The following is an 18671-nucleotide window of genomic DNA, read 5'->3' on the forward strand; positions in this document are numbered from 1 at the left end:
TGTAGAACTATTTTGAAACATGTTTTGCTCTGTTAAAATACATGCCAGGAATATCAGGAAAAAAAAACCTAGTGAAGTGCATGAAAAATGAGATTCCTTACTACATTACAAATGAAACACTGGAAACTAGGAATGGAGGAAAATCAGAACACCTTACACAAACTTGCTCAATAATCCCAGCTGCTCCTGAATTTTACAGGATTTAATAAATTCACAGCTGCATTGTAGTTGCATATGGCTTTGCCTACCCCCTAAGTTGAACAAATAATAAAAAGAAACAACCCCCCCTCCTTCAGAATCTACATCTCAGTTTCATTGTACAGTTTACAATGAGAGGAATCCAATCCATATAAAAGTTGGGAACGCAAATGACTTCATACAGTCCACAATTGACTCATATTTTCTGTAGATTAGTGTAATTAAGGATCAATGATAATTAAAACATGATAATTAAAATATGATAATTAGATGCAAGACAGCAGCATGCTGTCTCAGGTAACATTGTGAGTCAGGCCACTGAAAACTCGTTAGTGCTGAGGAGGTTCTTTGGGCAGGAAGACACAGCTGCCTGCTGCCAGTCAGTTTGGCTGAGCTCCAGAAAAACACATAAATTAATAAAAGTGCAGCCAACAAGACTGGAGAGAACTTTGAAAGTGGGGAGAAATCACAGAAAATGAGGAGCAGGAAAGAAAGGGGAACAAGGCCAGAGCAGGCACAGAGAACAACCCGAGCTCCTTGGGTGTCTTTGTGGCCACACAACGTGTTCTAACACAGTCATTCATATTTAACCACGGGTAGGGCTGAGGAAGCCCTCCCTGGAAAACAGCAGCTCTGGAGTGAGTGTCATCCTGCCAAAACTGATCAGAAGCCACCCCCAGGTACAAGCTCCAGCAAAAAGAGGTGATTTTATACACGTCACTGACTAACAGAGCCGTGGCACTCTGCGTGCCAAGGGCTGGCGTGCACCTTTTAAAGAGAATGCTGGAGAAATGGAGAGCTTGCAGAGCAGAGCCACCAAGATTTCGAGTTTAATCTCCTTAAGCTGATGAAAAAGGCTGAGCAGCAACTTGATTTCCTCTCCTCATGAGGAGACAATAACAAGGACTAACTGGGGTGTTTATCATCGGGAATAAAAGCAAAAGAACAACCAGAGGCTGCTGAAAAACACAGATGAGTTTAGAAATAAGGTAGACAAAAAGGTGTGAGGTGCTGGAAGCCAGTGTAGACAGACCAGGCAATCTAAACTCTCTAGTCAAATTACAATAATTTATTAATTTAATCAGTAAACACACGTCAATAAAAGCAACAGCAGCAAAATAAGCTCAAAAGATGTAATGCAGAGTGAGCCAATAAGCAGGGCTGTGTGGTAGGAATGGAGTTTGCTGGCTGCTTCTCACTTGAGCAAATAATGGCAAAGATTATACGTGGACATTTTAAAGTAGACTTGAAGGTACAGTGAACTTGAAGGTTCCTCTGTGGGAAAGGAGAGCTGGATGCAGACACAGCCAAGGCTGTGGCAAACGCTGATAGCCAGGGCAGAAAAAGCAGAATTTCTAGAGCTAAGCACACTTCTTGAACCTGCTGTTACAATTTCGGGTTAGGTGCACAGGGCTGAAGAGCATTTCTGACTGTTTTTTTCACAAAAGGAGAGCATGCACAGGCAGGAGAAGGGGGAAGGGATTGAAACAGAAAGAGAGGAGGTTCAGACTGGATACCAGGACAAAGATCTTCACAGTGAGGATGATGAGGGCTGGCACAGGCTGCCACAGCAGCTGTGGGTGCCCCATCCCTGCCAGTGTCCAAGGCCAGGCTGGAGGGGGCTCTGAGCAGCCTGCTCTGGTGGGAGGAGCCCCTGCCCAAGCACTGCAGATGGGTTGGAATTAAATGCTCTTTATGATCCCTTCCAACCCAAACCATTCCTTAATTCTATGAACAGAGGGGGTCACATAATACTTAATTCTGTTTTCACTGAGCTGCCATTTAACCAGTCCATCTGCACTGTGGATTTCTCTTTCTTCAGGAACATAACTTTGTATTTCTCCTTGCTGAACTGCATCCTAACATTCCAGTGCTCCTTTTCATCAGGGTCCGTTCTAATCCTGCTCCCAGTGCTTAAAGACACCCCCAGCTTTAAGCATCTGCAAGTTTTATAAGCATCATCCATAAGGCAAGTCAGTAATAAAAATACTGAATAATACTGGACCCAGAACAAATGCAAGTGGATTCTCCTCCATGCAGCCTTCCAGGGTGGCAGTAAACAACTGATAACCACCCTCTATTATGATTTTCCAAATTTGCACATACCTTGTGGTAGCTTAAGGTAATTCTCTCACAATATTTTTTGAGGGGAGACTACATGTTTGGAATACTAACTTATTAATTTACTAACATAAGTAATTTTTGTCTGTAATAGTTGCAAAAGGAATAATAATTACAAAAGGAATTCAAAGATTTGAAATTCTCAAGGCCATTTTTTTTTTGTTAAAGAATATTCATACTAAGTTTATTAAAAATAAATCCTACTAAGTACTTAATGTCCCAAAGAATACAGAGCCTTACTTACATATGTATTTGGCTTTTTAGTAAACAATAAAAATTGTAAGCTGGTAGAAAACCTTACCCTAGCAGCTGAGAAAATATAGATTATTACAGAATATAGAGTTGCACACGTCACTAGAAAAGACAACCTTTGTGTGGGTAAGTTTTCCAAAACAGTCTTCTCCTCCTTGCTGACACTGAAACATCTTAATCTCAGTTAATAAGGATGTCCAGCCCCCAGAAGATGGAGCTAGCTGGCAAATCTGAGAGGGATTGCATTGTTTCTTGAAAAAAAACCAAAAAAGAATGTTCATGAATGGACAAGTATATTCTCATGCTTCTGCTTTATTTAAAATCAAAGTAAGAGGTGAATCAGAGTCTGAGTTCTTAGAAAAGCCAGCTCCAGGAAGAAAAGGAAAAGGTGCTGCCTTTGCTCTGTTAAAATTGCACTGTGTCACTTGTGCAGGACGTCCTGCTGCAAATCCTGCAGGAATGGGAATGAGGATCATTCGTTAACAAAGCACAACAGCCCAAAAATCCAGCAGTAACACCCACTCACAGGTAAGTACTGCAGCTTGGAAGTTGTTCCTTGAAAATGAAAAGCACTATGAAACTGAAGTTTGTGAAATAAACAAACAAATAAAAATTGGATTTTGAAGCTTACAAGTAAATTCAGTAGATTTTGGAAAAAAAGATTGTCTTGTGTGCAAGGCATAAAATACCAATGCAATTCATAAATAGATATTATTTGTAAAGGGAGAAATAGATATTATTTGTAAAGGGAGCTGACATCAAAGAAGTTCTCTTAGAGTGACTCTGTAGAATCATTTTGTATATATTTTAGAATATAATATCTTTCAGACTACCTTTGTAGAATCACTTCAGGAAAGGAGTAACACAAATTATTGCTTTTAACACATTCGTGGACTCACACAGTGACTCTTCAGACCTCAGCTTTCTTTTTAATTAAAATTGCAAGACTTGTATCCACAACACAGAGGAAAATCCTTTGAAAAAGGCTGAAGAATGAAGTGAATGAGTGAACATCTGAAAAATGACATTAGGAGCAAGAACAGAGGCAACAAGGAGACTGCAGGATGAGTGTCAGGTTGCTAAAATGACATGGGCAGCCTGTCAGTTTGGAACACTCAGCACCCAGAAGAGCTGTCAGAGCCTCCTGATGAGGCAGAGAAACTCAGGAAAAATTGTGCTGGGCAGCCACTGGAAACTACCACACAGCACAAAAAATAAATATATTAAAATAAAAAATGGATGATGAAATCAAAAAGACAGCACCACCCCTACGCAGTAAGAATGAGATTCAAACAGAAGTGCATGTTTGGCAAAGCACTGAGTCAATATTCCATGGCCACTGCCAGGAATGGTGGCAGCTCAGCTCAGTCAGGATTTGTCCCTTGGTTCCTGGGAAATGCCCTTGGAATATTCCTGGAAGCAACAGGCCTGCCCAGGAGAATGAGCTGCTTAGCACCCAGCCAGTCACTCTGCGTGCTCACACCCAAGCTGCAATGTGTCAAACCACGTGTTAAATTTGATAAAGTTTGGCAGCAAAGCAAGCTCCTGCTCTTTTCAAAGTCAGCCCCACTGAAATGCTCATTAAAATACGCTGGTAGCCAAAAAGGAACAGCCCTGATGCTCCAGCACAGCACCCCTGTCTCCTTTTGCCCTAGCAACAGATAAAAAAGCCGATTTTGTCACTGATGTTTGTGCCACTTAAAATCCATGAATGGCTTTAAATCACTTCCAAACTTAAATGGTGTGAAGTGAAAAACTAAACCTTAAATAAAAAGCAGGAGAACACATAATGTCATACTCTTAAAGCAAAGGAAGGCACTACAGACAAAGTGCTTAGAGAAAGTTCTGCTGAAGGGGTTGTTCTTTATTGCTGGGCTACATTCAGCCCAGGTAAAGATCCTATCAAACAGAAAAGGATGACACAGAGGTGAGAAAGAAAAGGGAAAAAAAAAAGGCATAACTAAAATTGATGCAAAGACAATCTCAAGAGAAAAGGAAAGAAAAACGTGAGGAAGAGGAAGGGAGGAGAAAGCTTTTCACTTGTGATTGCTGTAAATAAATTTCCTGCTACTCAAGGGGACACAGACCACAGGAAAACTTTTCATCTTCCTGACTAAATGACTTTTTATAATAAAAGCTTTCCTGAAGATGCAAATAAAACTAAAATATGGCTTTATTTCCCACTGCTAGCAGCATTGCATTGGAAGGGATGCACTGAAGGGATGCAGTGCCCATCCCCAGGGCACCGAGAGTCGGAAATTTTGAATCCAGACTTACACAGTCCCCACCAGGTATCAGATAACACCAGAAAAATTAACCCACATGTAATGTGGGTATGAAGAGAGGTTTCCTCTAACTCCAGCCAGGAAATGTGGCAATGTTCCCCACGTGCTCTGTGCTGGAGGCACAGCAGGCAGCTCACAGAGCTTACGGTTCCAAAATTCACTGAAAGGCAAAACCCAGGTGGAATCACAGTGGCAACTCAAAGTGTTTGTGATAACAACTCAAACTGTGATAACTCAAATTGTTTGTTGAGGTGGATCCTGTGTGTGTCAAGGAGGGAGCTCTGATGGGATGGCACCAGGAGCAGATGGAACAGCAGCGCTCAGCAGCCACACACGAGGATCTGTCAGGGGCACACGAGCAAACTGCTGTGCTCCACTGGCACCTCTAATGCTGCAGGACAGGCTCTCACATCCCAGCCCTCATGGAAAAAAAAAAGGCAAAAAGTAAAAAGAATTTAATGTTGTCACATATTTCTCCGAGGCAAACTAGGCTAGAGTTAAAAGAACAACAACAGAAAGCCCTCTCCTTAAAAATCCTTCTTCTCTTTTTGATTTATCCTGCAGAGGATTCATAATCCTGCAACTGATGAAACCATAGCATGTTACCTTGGAAACTGCAACTCAAATTCAGTCTTTAGAATACACTCAAAGGTCAGACTGCATGAAAAGTTAAGGCTAAGGAAGGTATAATTCTCATTGAAAGGCAGAGTACAGGGGGAAAAAAAAGTGCTCCAATATTTCCAATTACAAAGATTCCAAACAATAAATATAAACATGTTTGGAAAAAAAAGAATAAGATCACACAATGTCACCACTGAGACTGCAAATATAAACCTACTTCAAGAAACTCTGAATATATCTTACAACAACATCTATATTTATATGAAGATGCTCTTGCATCAAATTATTGTCATAACATTTTCTATCATCTAAAATGAACATGTGTGCGTTCTTTGAAAGGTTTTTCATTGCTATGTGCTACCAAAAAAACAGTCAGGTTCACTAAATAAGCAAAAATTTCATCCCACACTTTAAGGCACATTTGTCAATATTTTGTTCAGAACTCTGCATTCTTTTTTCTTACAAAAGCAGCCCAATTTCTCTGAGGATTAACTGCAGCACTAAAGCACTTTCAGACTCAAAGATCAATCTGTGCCCGTACATTTGCAGCATTAATGAAATACATTATGCTCAAATGATGTATAATAAGATATGATATATATGATATCATCTACCTCTCTAACATTACATGGTAGAAACTTAGAGAACCAAGCAGATGAGGAATGAGCTGCTCTCTGGACTGTTCACACAAATTCAAGTCCAACACACCTAGCACTGAAAACAAGGACTCCAGGAAAGTCAAAACTACAACCAGAATCTCACAGAACTCATCAGCACCACACAAACAACATACAGCTAAAAAAGTCATTTTAATTCTTATTATGTAGAGAAGAAATTACAAGTGAGTACTGGTAACTTTAAAACTCTTGATATAAAATGATGTCATTAAATTCTGGGGAGGACATGTAAGGGAAGATACAGGATAAAATGCACAGTGAAAAAAAAAATCCAAACTATACAAAGCTCTATAAAATAAAGTAGTTGTGTTGGTTTGTTGTTTTGTACAGGGAATTGTTTTATTCAGCTGAGGAGTGGCACAAAAGCTGGCTCTGATTTCCTGGCATTAAACCTATTACCACTAAGGATCTGCTTCATTTGTTGCCCACACTTTCAGACTAGAAACTCTCATCAGGCTTGTTAAGCAGATCTAATCTCTGCATCAAGGATGCAAACAAGAATAAGCCACAGGAGAAAATCTGAAGGTTTCGTGTCAAGGACCTGCTGTGGACAAAATTTTCTTTACATCATCCCATGGAATTACTCCACTTGACCTTTTCACACAGGCTGCAGGTACATCCAGGTAAACGTGAATTTTATCAAGTCAGAAAATAAAAATCAATATATCACCTCAGAAAAGTGGAAGGGTTTGCAGGAGAATGACACTGATACACAATGTTTGCCTTTCCTTACAAGGTTTCTACGGGGTAAGACACAGCCCAATTGTTTTCCCTCAAAATACTAAATGCGAGTAAAATTTAACTTTACATCAGCCTTCAAAAAAAAACCCATTATGGTTTCAAAATTGTAGCACAAACAATTGAGCATGGCAAGCAGCCTGAGCACACGAGAAAGCTGCACTTTGATAAATACCCTCCCTACATGCGTGCAAACCCTTGCTATTAACACTCTCCTCAAAGATGCTAGAGAGTCTTCTCTAGATGACTTTTCTGTAGCTGTTTAAATTTTTATTTACCCTTGTCAATGATTTAAAAAACCATCCTGGAGGGCATTGCTTACCCCCTGCAGGCAGCACCTTGCAGTCTGCTGGAGGCTCCTCCTCCCCCTCCTGAGCGTTGCTGTTGTCTTTTTCCAGCAGTCTGTCCACCATGGCAATAAGGCAATTCAAACTCTTTGCCACGTTGGCCCACACCCTGTCCTGAAAAGAGCAGAATTATCACTGAGTGGTACTGAAGAAGAAAAGAAAACAGACAATTAACAGTAACTTTTTAATCCCTAAAGTCGAGACAGACATGCAAATTATTTGAAATATTAGATGTTATTGTTTGATTGTTTCTCTCATCCTTCAGCCTGTTACCAACCTGAGCCTTTTCCATGGAGATTTTTCTTGCAGCGTAAATGAACCCAAACTCCTTTGGTTTTAGATACTGGAGAACACAGGCATCAAACTCGACATGAAAATCCAGTTTCAGGTCTAACAGCAAGGAACTGAGCAGATTCTCCATTTAAATGCTGCCTTAAGAGTGCAGACACACTCAAAGCCTTGCCAAATCAAACTTTGTGTGGGACTGCCAGTTTGGTCATAGCCCTTAATAACCTCTTTTTAATAATTTATCACATCAATTAAATGATGTGATAAAATACAGGATGTTTTCTTCTCTGCTGAAGAAAACTCCAAATTCAAGGACTAGAATGAGAAACTTGCTGTCATGGCACGGTTATTGGGTAACAAAATTTCAGTTTCATTCCTTACCTCTCACAAACTGCAACCACACTTAACTGAGTTTATAATAAATAAGAGAATTACAGAAGTAATAGAGTGGCAGAAGAAACTCTGTGTGAGCAGAGAACAAAAGAAACAATGTGGAGTGTAAGAACAGAGATACAGGGAGGGTCTGTCAGGTGCTGGATGCTGCAGAAATCAAAGCTCTTGCTCCTACTTTTGCACCACTGAATAAGAAGAAAAAAACCCCCAAGCCATACAAGACATGAGGCTGTACACAAGACACAATCAGAATAAAACCAAACCACAACAAACCCACAGAAACCACCCCCATGCACACATTTCAATCCTGTGTCATTCTGAAAATAATGCAGAGCAACCAGAGTTTGCTTGAGGGACAAAAATGTATCTAAATGTATCTAAAACAAGATTTAGAACAATTAAAAGGCAAAAGACAGAGGGCAGGTATAGATTCTTTCAAAAGTTTCCTTCTCAAGCAATCCTGGAAAAAAAATCAGAATCTGTGTGAAACTACTGATTTTCCCCACCCACAAGTACAATCCTGGGGAGAAATATTCCATGAAGAGCAGTGAAATCAGTGAAATACTGCAAATATTAAAAATTCTGGCCCCGAGTATCAGCAAGTTTTACCAGAGAGTATCAGGGAGCTCCAGAGCTCCCAGTGACTGAAGCTGCTGAGGAATATGCAATTCAAGTCACTCAGCCAGGCTGCAGCAATGAAATTTCCCTTTCCTCTGTCTGCTGGGGGAGTTTAATCCCCACACAAAAAGAATTAAACTCTTAATGAGCATCTGGAGTTATTGCACAAGCAACACAAATATGAGCCCTCGTTTCACTTTGGAAAGAGCACTTCTTTCTTTTTGAACCAACTATTAACCCAGCATTGGGATGATGTCTCTGCAATATTCACACAAATATTCCCTGGGGGTTTAGAAGCAAAATTCATCAACATCTGTTGACAGAAAGCTCACTCTTACTATCATGTGTATGGTTTTTTTACACACAGCAAGTGGGAGGGAGCAAGGGCCTGTCTCAGAGCTCCTTTGCTCATAGGAGGTTCCTGGGATTGTGGGCAGATTGAGAAAGTAAAGGGATCTGTCATTCACTGAGATCTTGTTCTGTCTGCACCAAGGGCAGTCACGTTTTTCTAAGAAGGCTGTTGAAATTCTGCAGTTTGGCAGGAACAATTTTCAAACAAAAATGAAGCTTCCAATCAGAAAACCAAGAGGCTTTCTGTGATTCTCCATGAGAAGAAATTGATCCATTTCACACTTTCCTCCTTTGCTATTTCCAGAATATTTTCCTGCAGCCTAGCACGATTTCCATTGACCTTTCATCTCCTTAAACAGTTTTTTTAAATTTACCCAAGAGCAGTCTCTCAGGTGATCACTTTACAGCACATGCCAGGTTAAAGGACCAAACACAGTCCATGCAGTCTCCTAAGACAGCATTCTCATAAACCCTCTGTGTCAAATGAAGGATCAGGAGAAATATTTCCTGATAACTGGAATGCCAAGACTCTAGTGTCCTAAGCAGGATATTTTCCCCTGATCACAGGTTCCCCACTAGCTGCTGGAGCAATGTGCATGGTAAGTTTGAGGTTTTCAATGAGAGTGAGAGAAACAAGATCTCTGTCTGCCCCTCACTGCTGCTTTTTCAAGGCAATGACAGGGAAGGTGGAAATCTGTGATACAGCCTGACCCCATGGAGACAGGGCAGTGCCACATTTCATCTCCAACTTCTTCCCAACTTCAGAAGCCACCAGGAATGTTCTGGAGTCCTGGCTCATGTAGAAATGGCCACAGTCACAGTTCTACTGTCACCTCTGCTGTGGCACTGGCAAGCAGACACTGAAAGATCTCCATGGAAAGCCAGGCCCTGGCATCAGTGAAAGCTGGGCACTCCTCCTAGGACAATTCAAAATGAACCTGTAAAACAATTCTCTTCCATTCACCCAATTTAATAAAATGTAATTTCCATCTGATCTGAAAGTTTCATTATAAGTTAGGACAGCTTCCTCATTTCAGAGGGCAGGAATGGAAACTCTTTTCTGTCACTGCACATAACCAGATGTCTTCTCTCTAAACAGCCAGCCAGGCAGTCCCAGAGGCTGTCTCATTATTTTTAAAGGATTCTCAGCTTTTCTGAATTCATTTCTTGTCCCTCCATGCTTTACTTGTGCCAGGTATGACACAGCCTCTGCACTTCCCAGCACTGAGTGGTTATTCAGATATTTCCTTAAAGTCCTTTGGAGCTCTGCTCAGAGATAAAGGAAATATCTTAATGTGCATGATTGCCACCCCCTCGTGCTGTGGCACAGGGAATGGCACAGATCACACACACATCACTCCCCCAGCCCCACCTCTGATCCCCACACCAGCATTTGTCCAGAGCTCCTTGGAAATGCCATTTCATCTGCTCTTTGTGCCTCCAGCCCCATTACCCAGCCACAAGGGCAGAGCACAGCCAGCTCCCAGTGGCAGCGTGCCCAACTTTTCTTGTATTATAGATGAAAACTCGCTTTGTGCCCTCCTGCAGGGAGGTTCTAGGCCAGCAGGAGCAGCTGCTGAAAGATAATATCTACCCAGAGGCAATGTGAAACTCTCCACTCAAATCTTTTTCCTTTGGCAGTGATGCTTTTCTGCTGCCTGTGCACAGAGCACAAATATAAATGTCACAATTCTTACTGCTGCCAGGACCCTGGGAGGAGTCCTCACACTTCTGTGGTGGCCACAAGGTAACACAGCCATGTGAAGTCAGCTTAAAGAGTTGTTTTAGGATTTAGATTGCAGGCAAAATGAAAATTCAAATTGCAAGATGTGCTTGGTAATAGTGAGAAAAACCCCCATCTTACTTTGAAGATGGAGCTTTGAGCATACAAAGCAACCCAACTCAAAGTTTTGTCCTTCATAGCTGAGTTTCACAGTAGATTAAGTATTTTTTCAAATTTTATATTGCATTTATTCTTTCTCTTTCCATCATGCTAATGACAATTTGATTACTAAAACTCTCATTATTTATCACCTCTGCTGACAGAAAGAACTGAAATCTATCCAAAGTCTAATCGTTCAAATTCAGAAAAAAAATCACAAAATTTCAGGATTTATACTGTCTCAAGTTTGACAGTGACTCTGACTCAGTTTAACGCAGAAAACAGTGAAAGATACACTTAATTTTGAATCAAGATAATCTTACTAATTCAGCAGAAAAAAAAATCCTGTTTAAAATTACCCACTTATGCAATTGAATAGGTGAGGACTAAGCACCTGGCAGATATTTTTTTAATCAGTAATGAAATACAGTAAAGCTATCTGCTCTTCAGAGAGGCTAAATTGCAGTACTAAATTAAAACACAGCTTCCACAAAGTGCTGCTTTTCCCAGTGAAAATTTCTCACTTTTATGAAAACTATTGTGTTATTTACATTTCTGAATGTTTCAGCAGCTGAAAACAAACATTTTGGCTTTAGTTCAAGGCAAGAATCACAATTTCAGCCCCTCAGGTTGTTGAGAAAACAAGAAAAAGCAAATTAAAGGCCCTAAAACCGGAGGACAAATAAAAGAATGAGTTATTTATTGTTTAAATCTCATGACTACTTAATGCATGGGGCTGGAAATAATTGCCTTTCTTCTAGAAGAAATATATTCTTCTTCCTTTCTTCTTGGAGTGGATAAAAATTACAGTTCAGGTGCAATACCTTAGCTCACAAAAGTTATTAATTATTTACAACAGAGATGAATATGCTGGCATCCTTTACATTTATGAGAATGCAGTGATGAACTCTAAGTATCAGCCTGGACTGAATAAAAATAGCTTGAGTACATATGTAAGAAAGTAACAGATCTATTATGAAGACATCTACCAAAGTAATTGATTTATAAAATCTCAGCCAAATAAATAATACATCTCTTCGAAAGATATTCTAAGAATGTTAAAATCTCAAAGTTATATTTGATTATTTCACACCAGCTCTAAGAGCAGAGTCTAAGGGCAAAGGGCTCTGTTTTGCTGAGGGTTAATTAATGTGTATTTCCAATGGTGACAGCCTGAGGGCTGGTGTTGCAGGGGGTGGGGGAAAAAAGAACATTTCCCCTGAACAGCAAATGCTGTTCCAGTCCTTAAATCTGCCCAACCAGCAAAACCAACCTGAGTAAGAACAAGGAAAGACTTTTCTGTCTGGGCAAGAAGACACTCATCATCTTCATTGCAATATGCAGTCTAAGAGCAGCACACCCAGGAAAATCCTTCAAATTTAGCTTCAAAACCCAAGATGCATCTGAAAACCACGATTTTAGAGTCTTGCACCCCATTCCCCCTGCAATGACACGTGACAGGGTCTCAGGGTTGCTGTTCCCTGAGATTCTCCTCGGGGTTGCTGTTCCCTGAGGTAATCAGGTTTTTGAGCTTCCCTTGCTCAAAAGGTCTCATGCCGGAGCCAGAGAAGACAAGTTGAGTCCACCAGTGCATGTTTCCAAGGTTGTTTATTCTTCATTATCTCAGTTCTGTCCCAGCTCTGCCAGGCCTCCCTGGCAGGGTTCATTATCTCAGTTCTGTCTCAGCTCTGCAGGGTATCTCCGCAGAGCAGGACACGCGGCTGGACTGGGCGGATCAGAGGGTCCTGGACCTTTTGTACCATTCCCCTGATCCAACCACCGTCCATAATGTACTTTTTATTTACAGAATTTTACCTATACCTACTACCTATGTTAACATGTCATTTCTACTCTAAACCAATCCTTGTGATCCAGCCTCAGCAGAAAATGGGGGACAAGGACCAGAACAAGGAGGACAGGACCACTCCCCAATTCCTCCATCTTGTCTCTTCAACCCCATATACTGAGAATCCTAGATTCTACATTCACACTCTGTGATAAACTAACTACTACTTATTTTGAATTCTCTCAGCTTGTGATTCTTCACACACTGTGGGCATTCACTCCCGTGGACAGGGATCAGAGGCAGTGCCCTCCTGGGCTCTGTGTGAGGCTCTGACCCGTCTGTACAGATCCCAGACCCCCTGTCCGGTCTCCAAAGCCTCCAGGGTGGCCAGAGGGATGTCCTGGACTGTGACAACAGGGACACTGAGGGCTCGAGCTGGTTCACGCTGATTTGTGGGGTTGCACAGTGAACCCTGACCGTGGTTTTATGGCTGTACTCACAGTCAGAGGGTTTGTAGCTGTTCTTACAGTCAGAGGGTTTGTGGCTGTACTTACAGTCAGAGGGTTTGTGGCTGTTCTTACAGTCAGAGGGTTTGTGGCTGTACTCACAGTCAGAGGGTTTTTGGCTGTACTCACAGAGGGTTTGTGGCTGTACTCACAGAGGGTTTGTGGCTGTACTCACAGAGGGTTTGTGGCTGTACTCACAGAGGGTTTGTGGCTGTACTTACAGAGGGTTTGTGGCTGTACTTACAGAGGGTTTGTGGCTGTACTCACAGAGGGTTTGTGACTGTTCTTACAGAGGGTTTGTGGCTGTACTCACAGAGGGTTTGTGGCTGTACTCACAGAGGGTTTGTGGCTGTACTCACAGAGGGTTTGTGACTGTTCTTACAGAGGGTTTGTGGCTGTACTCACAGAGGGTTTGTGGCTGTACTCACAGAGGGTTTGTGGCTGTACTTACAGAGGGTTTGTGGCTGTACTTACAGAGGGTTTGTGGCTGTACTCACAGAGGGTTTGTGGCTGTACTTACAGAGGGTTTGTGGCTGTACTCACAGAGGGTTTGTGGCTGTACTCACAGAGGGTTTGTGGCTGTACTCACAGAGGGTTTGTGGCTGTACTCACAGAGGGTTTGTGGCTGTACTCACAGAGGGTTTGTGGCTGTACTCACAGAGGGTTTGTGGCTGTACTCACAGAGGGTTTGTGGCTGTACTCACAGGGGGTTTGTGGCTGTACTCACAGGGGGTTTGTGGCTGTACTCACAGAGGGTTTGTGGCTGTACTCACAGTCAGAGGGTTTGTGACTGTACTCACAGAGGGTTTGTGGCTGTACTCACAGAGGGTTTGTGGCTGTACTCACAGAGGGTTTGTGGCTGTACTCACAGAGGGTTTGTGGCTGTACTCACAGTCAGAGGGTTTGTGGCTGTACTCACAGAGGGTTTGTGGCTGTACTCACAGAGGGTTTGTGGCTGTACTTACAAAGGGTTTGTGACTTACCCACTCCTCCTCGTCGTACTCAGAGTGGTGGGGGATGGAGTCCTGCCTCTTGATGTGAGAGGGGTGGTCCTGGTGCCCCTCTGCCCCCTCCTCTGCACCGCCCCGGGGCTGCTTGAGCACGCAGCCGGGCCGGGCCGTGTACAGCGCCAGCAGGGCACTCCTCACCAGCTGGTCCTTGAAGGAGTGCACAAATAACTCAGTCTGGGCAAAGAAAATAAAGGAATGGGAAGGTTAGAGCAAGGAATGCAGTGCTGCAGTAAAGGGTGCAACACTGAATTACTCTCAGGCACAGAGGGTGTTGGTTTCAGGCCTGCGTGGGAAGCAGAAATTAAATAAGGGGCCAACAGCTTTGTGGGCCAACAAATAATGAGGAACACTTCAAGGGTTTTAGGGAGATCATCACCTTGATGATATCCCTAAATCCCAGAGATCTAAGGATTAACACAAGAGTACATTATCTATCACAGAGATCATCTTCTTTGCACATTTTGCTCAAATTCCAAATTTCGCCTCAGCAAGAACCAACCAGCTCCAAGAGTAACCAACCACAGCACATTAATTTCTGAACAAGTGTTGGATAAAACATGATGAACCAGTTTAATCACCTCCCTAAATAAAAGCCACCACTCTACACTGCTGAAAGAGCTGCTGGGTTAGGTGCTTGAATGAGAAGTTTCTGCTTTTTCCCATTTTCATTATGTTTAGGACAAAAATATTTTCTGAATGGTTGCACGTGGAAAAGCTGAAAACTTTTACTGCAAATAAATCTCTACAGTTTTAAAAATAAGAACCTCAGGCATATCTAAGATGAATTGTTAATTTTTTAAACCAAAATCAGACCTGACTTGGGATTCTTTAGACTTTTAGACAGAAAATTGTGAGTATTGTATAACTTGATCTAAAGAATGTCCACTATGGCTGCAGTGCATATCAGGTAATGATCTGAAGAGTTTAAGTAACATAATTGAATAGAAATATTTTATAGGGGAAATTAATTTTTAAAAGAAAATCAGTACAGAACTGATACTCCATTTTTTTATGCAGAAACTCAAATGGTTCTGTAATTAAATTCCATTCAGGGATCCCATTGGTTTAACAGCAGTCTACATTTAACCTCATTTTCTAACAGCTCAGTACAGCTAAATTTGCAGAACATCACTATTTATGAAATTGCATTGAAATCACAAAACCAGTCTATACAACGAAATGAAAACTTGGCAAATTCTTTTAGATACTCTGCTAAAGAGTATTTCTGCAAACAAAGATAGGCATAGCTGGAAAATGAATTTATCAAGCCTTCTGCAAGCTGCAAAGGCTGATACACTTGTCGACAGCTAAAGGCTTCCTTAATCAATTAACAAAAAGTGATGATAAAAGGTTAGTCTCAGGAAAACACGATAGCAAATTGCAAATTATATATGGAGAAGTAAAGCCATGCTTAATATGAGAAAATAAGCTCCATTTAAGAAGCAGCAGTGGAATTATTTGATTTAAAATTCTGCTTTCAATCCATGCAGCCAGTCCTTCCATTTCCAACATGAACACTTCAGTGTAATTCACATTATTGATACCTGAGATTTACTCACTGCTACCTAATAATTAGAGAAAGAATTATTATATATATCAAGTGATATGTTTTTTAATAAACTTGTGGAATTGAACCACCAGGCAAATCACTTTTAGGACTTCTTCACACAGCTGTTTAAGTTCTACATTCCTATCAGGTTAAAATTTAAGAGTGTTTCTTTTATACATATAAAAAATATAGGAAAGATGGAATAGCAGAATGCCTCAGGAATACAAGTAGCTATCAGGTAATTATATTCAGCAGAGGACGTGCTACTCTGTCTTAAATATAAGCAGGAACACTCTGATAGTCTTGGTTCTCCAGTATTGTACCAGATTAAACAGAGAGATTATTTTAAATCATCAATATAAGGCTTTGAATTAACTATGAGGGATCTAGTTGTGGGTTCACTGTGTGGGTTCACTGAGTTTAGGGCTTTGAAATGCTATTTAATTTCCTTGAAGCTGTTTTCTCAGTCTTCCCTGCCCACCTCTCTCCTTCTCTTTACAAGCAGCTGCCCCACCACCCTCGCTCCCTCAGCAATCCTCCCTATTTCTGCCTCAGCCACCTTTTCCTAGGAGTAAATTGTGAACCATTCCTGCTGCAGTTGTTCAGACAGCTGGATTAATCTCTTCCAAGCAGAAGGTGGAAGCCAGAAAAACAGAATAATCAGGTGAGACTCCTCCCTCTGGAAACCTGAGCTCAGGTACCAGCAGCAATTTAATCCTGGCCCTGAAAGGTTGATAGGAACACACACAGCTAAGTCACCAGCTATAAATGTAAAATATCTATGACTTTTACAGACTGAATGAATTGTCTTTTTTGGCCCTTTTCCATAGCCAGAGTCTCCAGCAGGGCACGGTTCAAGCAGTGCTTTAGTCCCAGGGCTGCCTGCAGCCCCTCTGAAATCCTGCCCTCCTCCTGCCCAAGGCAAATGGCCAGAGCAGACACACATTCCTTAGCAACCACACTTTGGATCTTCAGAACAAACCCCTCTTTGTCTGCTTTGCTTTACCTGTGTGTACAGAGTTCTTTGAACTAAGCACTAACAGACAGCTCCACTTATTTTATGCACAGCTAAAAATGCCCTCTACATGCCAAGCTGCACTGTAATTGCTGCAGCCCCCCTCCCGATTCCTCTGCTTCATTTCCAGGCTGAATTCTGCTCTCTTCCCTTATCCCTGACACTCACAGTGACTCCAGAGCTCCCAGAGTTACATTTACACATCTGCAGCTCAGAGAAAAGTGTCTGTGCCCCACGGCTCCTCTGCAATGCCTTCACAGCACGTGGCAGAGCTCAATATTCACATTTCAAACTCCCCCAGGGAGCTGCTGGGACAGTGGTGCTCACACACCCCAAGGGCTGTCCCTTCCCAGGGACAGAAGAGATTTTTAAATGGTTTTTGATGGTGTCACTGAGCCATGCTGGGAGCACCTCACTGGAGGGGTGGGCACGGAAAAATGGGAAAGTCTTCACAACCTCTCAGTGAAGCTCCACTGCTTCATGTTTTTATAGGATAACATATTTTTATAGGATAACATATTTTTATAGGATAACATATTTTTACAGGATAACTTATGGCAGGCAGTGGGGGCATCAGCTCATCTCCATTCCCAGTCTGTGACTGGTGGGAAATGTTTTCTCTGTGGGTGCTGACAGTGGTCAGATTTTAGGCTCCAGGCACTGCTGGAGTCTGTGTGAAAGACAAGCCAGCAACCCTCTCATTCTGGCCTGGGAAAATCCTGAGGAGGAACCCAAACCATCTTTGGGAGGTGAGAAACCATTATGGTGGTGTTTTTCTAACTTGTTTACTGGATGTTTACAAAGAGGTGTAGGCTCTGAATGACCAATCATATTCTTTGTACCAAAGTGCTGCATAAAAAAAGGATTTGGAAGAATAAAGATTGCTCTCGTTGCTGTAAGCTGAGAGTCATGTCACTATTTATAATAATGACATTATCTTCCCTAGTTAGAACTGAAGGATGAGGAGGAGCCTACAGCTCCTACAGGAGAAAGAGAATTAAAATTTGAGATCTCCTGGAGCCAACTCCCCAGTTTCTCCTTTCAGACTGCATCACCATTTCTGATCGTGCTGTTACTCTAAAGTTCATACACAAACCTGGCTTGAACTACCTCTCATAAGCAGCAGCTTGGAACAGAACAGAAAGAGAATAAAAAATAAAGATTTTTCATATTATGAAATTATTTATAAATTTCGATATTTTGATAAAATCCAGTATGTGGCCACTAGGGGATAAAGAAGATGCATGAAATTAAATTAATTACACTTTAAAATAAAGGCAATCTTTATAGATTTCATTACTTTTCTATATGGAAAGCCTACAGAAATGCTAAATAACATTATTTTTCTAACAACATTTTGATGCTTATTTTAGCTGAATTTATTTAACATTTCCTGATGCTGTGAAGCCAATTTATGCAGAAATCCCCCTTCCCTCCCAGCAGTTAGAGAGACTCGGTTATTCCCTTTCCCACTGCAGTGAAGATTTGAATCTTACTTTTTCTGAGAGCATCTTTAAAGAATTCTTCAAGCTGTCTGGAGAGCGTTGGCTGGCAGAGCTGAGCAGCAGGTCTGCGTGGCTGGAGATGAGAGGCTGCAGGTGATTGATGTTGCTGAGCACTTCCTTTGCCTTGGCTGTGTTTTCAGGTGAATAGTAAATGCACTGGTATCCAGTACTGTGATAACAGGAATGTTAAATAAAACAGAAATTAAATAAATTCATTTCATTACAGCAATGCTTATGCTGCTGAAAATCTTACCATTACTTTTGCAAAAAAAACCCCAAACAAACAAACAAACAAACCCCAAACAAACAACCCCCCCCACAAAAACAAACAAACCCCCCCCCCAAAAACAAAAACCAAAACCCCCCAAAAACAAACAAACAAAACCACAAAAACCCCCAACAAACAAACAAACAACCCCAAACAAACAAACAAAAAAAACACAACAAAAAACCCCCCAAAAAGGCAGATGCCTGAACTTCATAGATACCACTGAAATGCTCCTTTAGGATTTTAGGGGTAAAAACAAAT

The 18671-nt window shown here is 41.5% G+C and overlaps 1 protein-coding gene across 3 annotated transcripts in view; it reads right to left on the reverse strand.

Annotated features, from left to right (window-relative positions):
* The window catches only part of INPP4B (inositol polyphosphate-4-phosphatase type II B), a 221803-nt gene that overhangs the window by 38045 nt on the left and 165087 nt on the right, over window positions 1-18671 (reverse strand). For all 3 annotated transcript variants that reach the window (XM_063415120.1, XM_063415119.1, XM_063415121.1), the window contains 3 exons: window positions 18134-18311; window positions 14047-14247; window positions 7215-7353 (listed from right to left, as the gene is read on the reverse strand). In XM_063415120.1, the coding sequence (XP_063271190.1) occupies window positions 7215-7353; window positions 14047-14247; window positions 18134-18311 (518 nt within the window). The remainder of the gene's footprint in view (window positions 1-7214; window positions 7354-14046; window positions 14248-18133; window positions 18312-18671) is intronic.

This window comes from Prinia subflava, chromosome 18 (genome assembly GCF_021018805.1).
Source record: "Prinia subflava isolate CZ2003 ecotype Zambia chromosome 18, Cam_Psub_1.2, whole genome shotgun sequence".
Taxonomy (NCBI): Eukaryota; Metazoa; Chordata; class Aves; order Passeriformes; family Cisticolidae; genus Prinia; species Prinia subflava.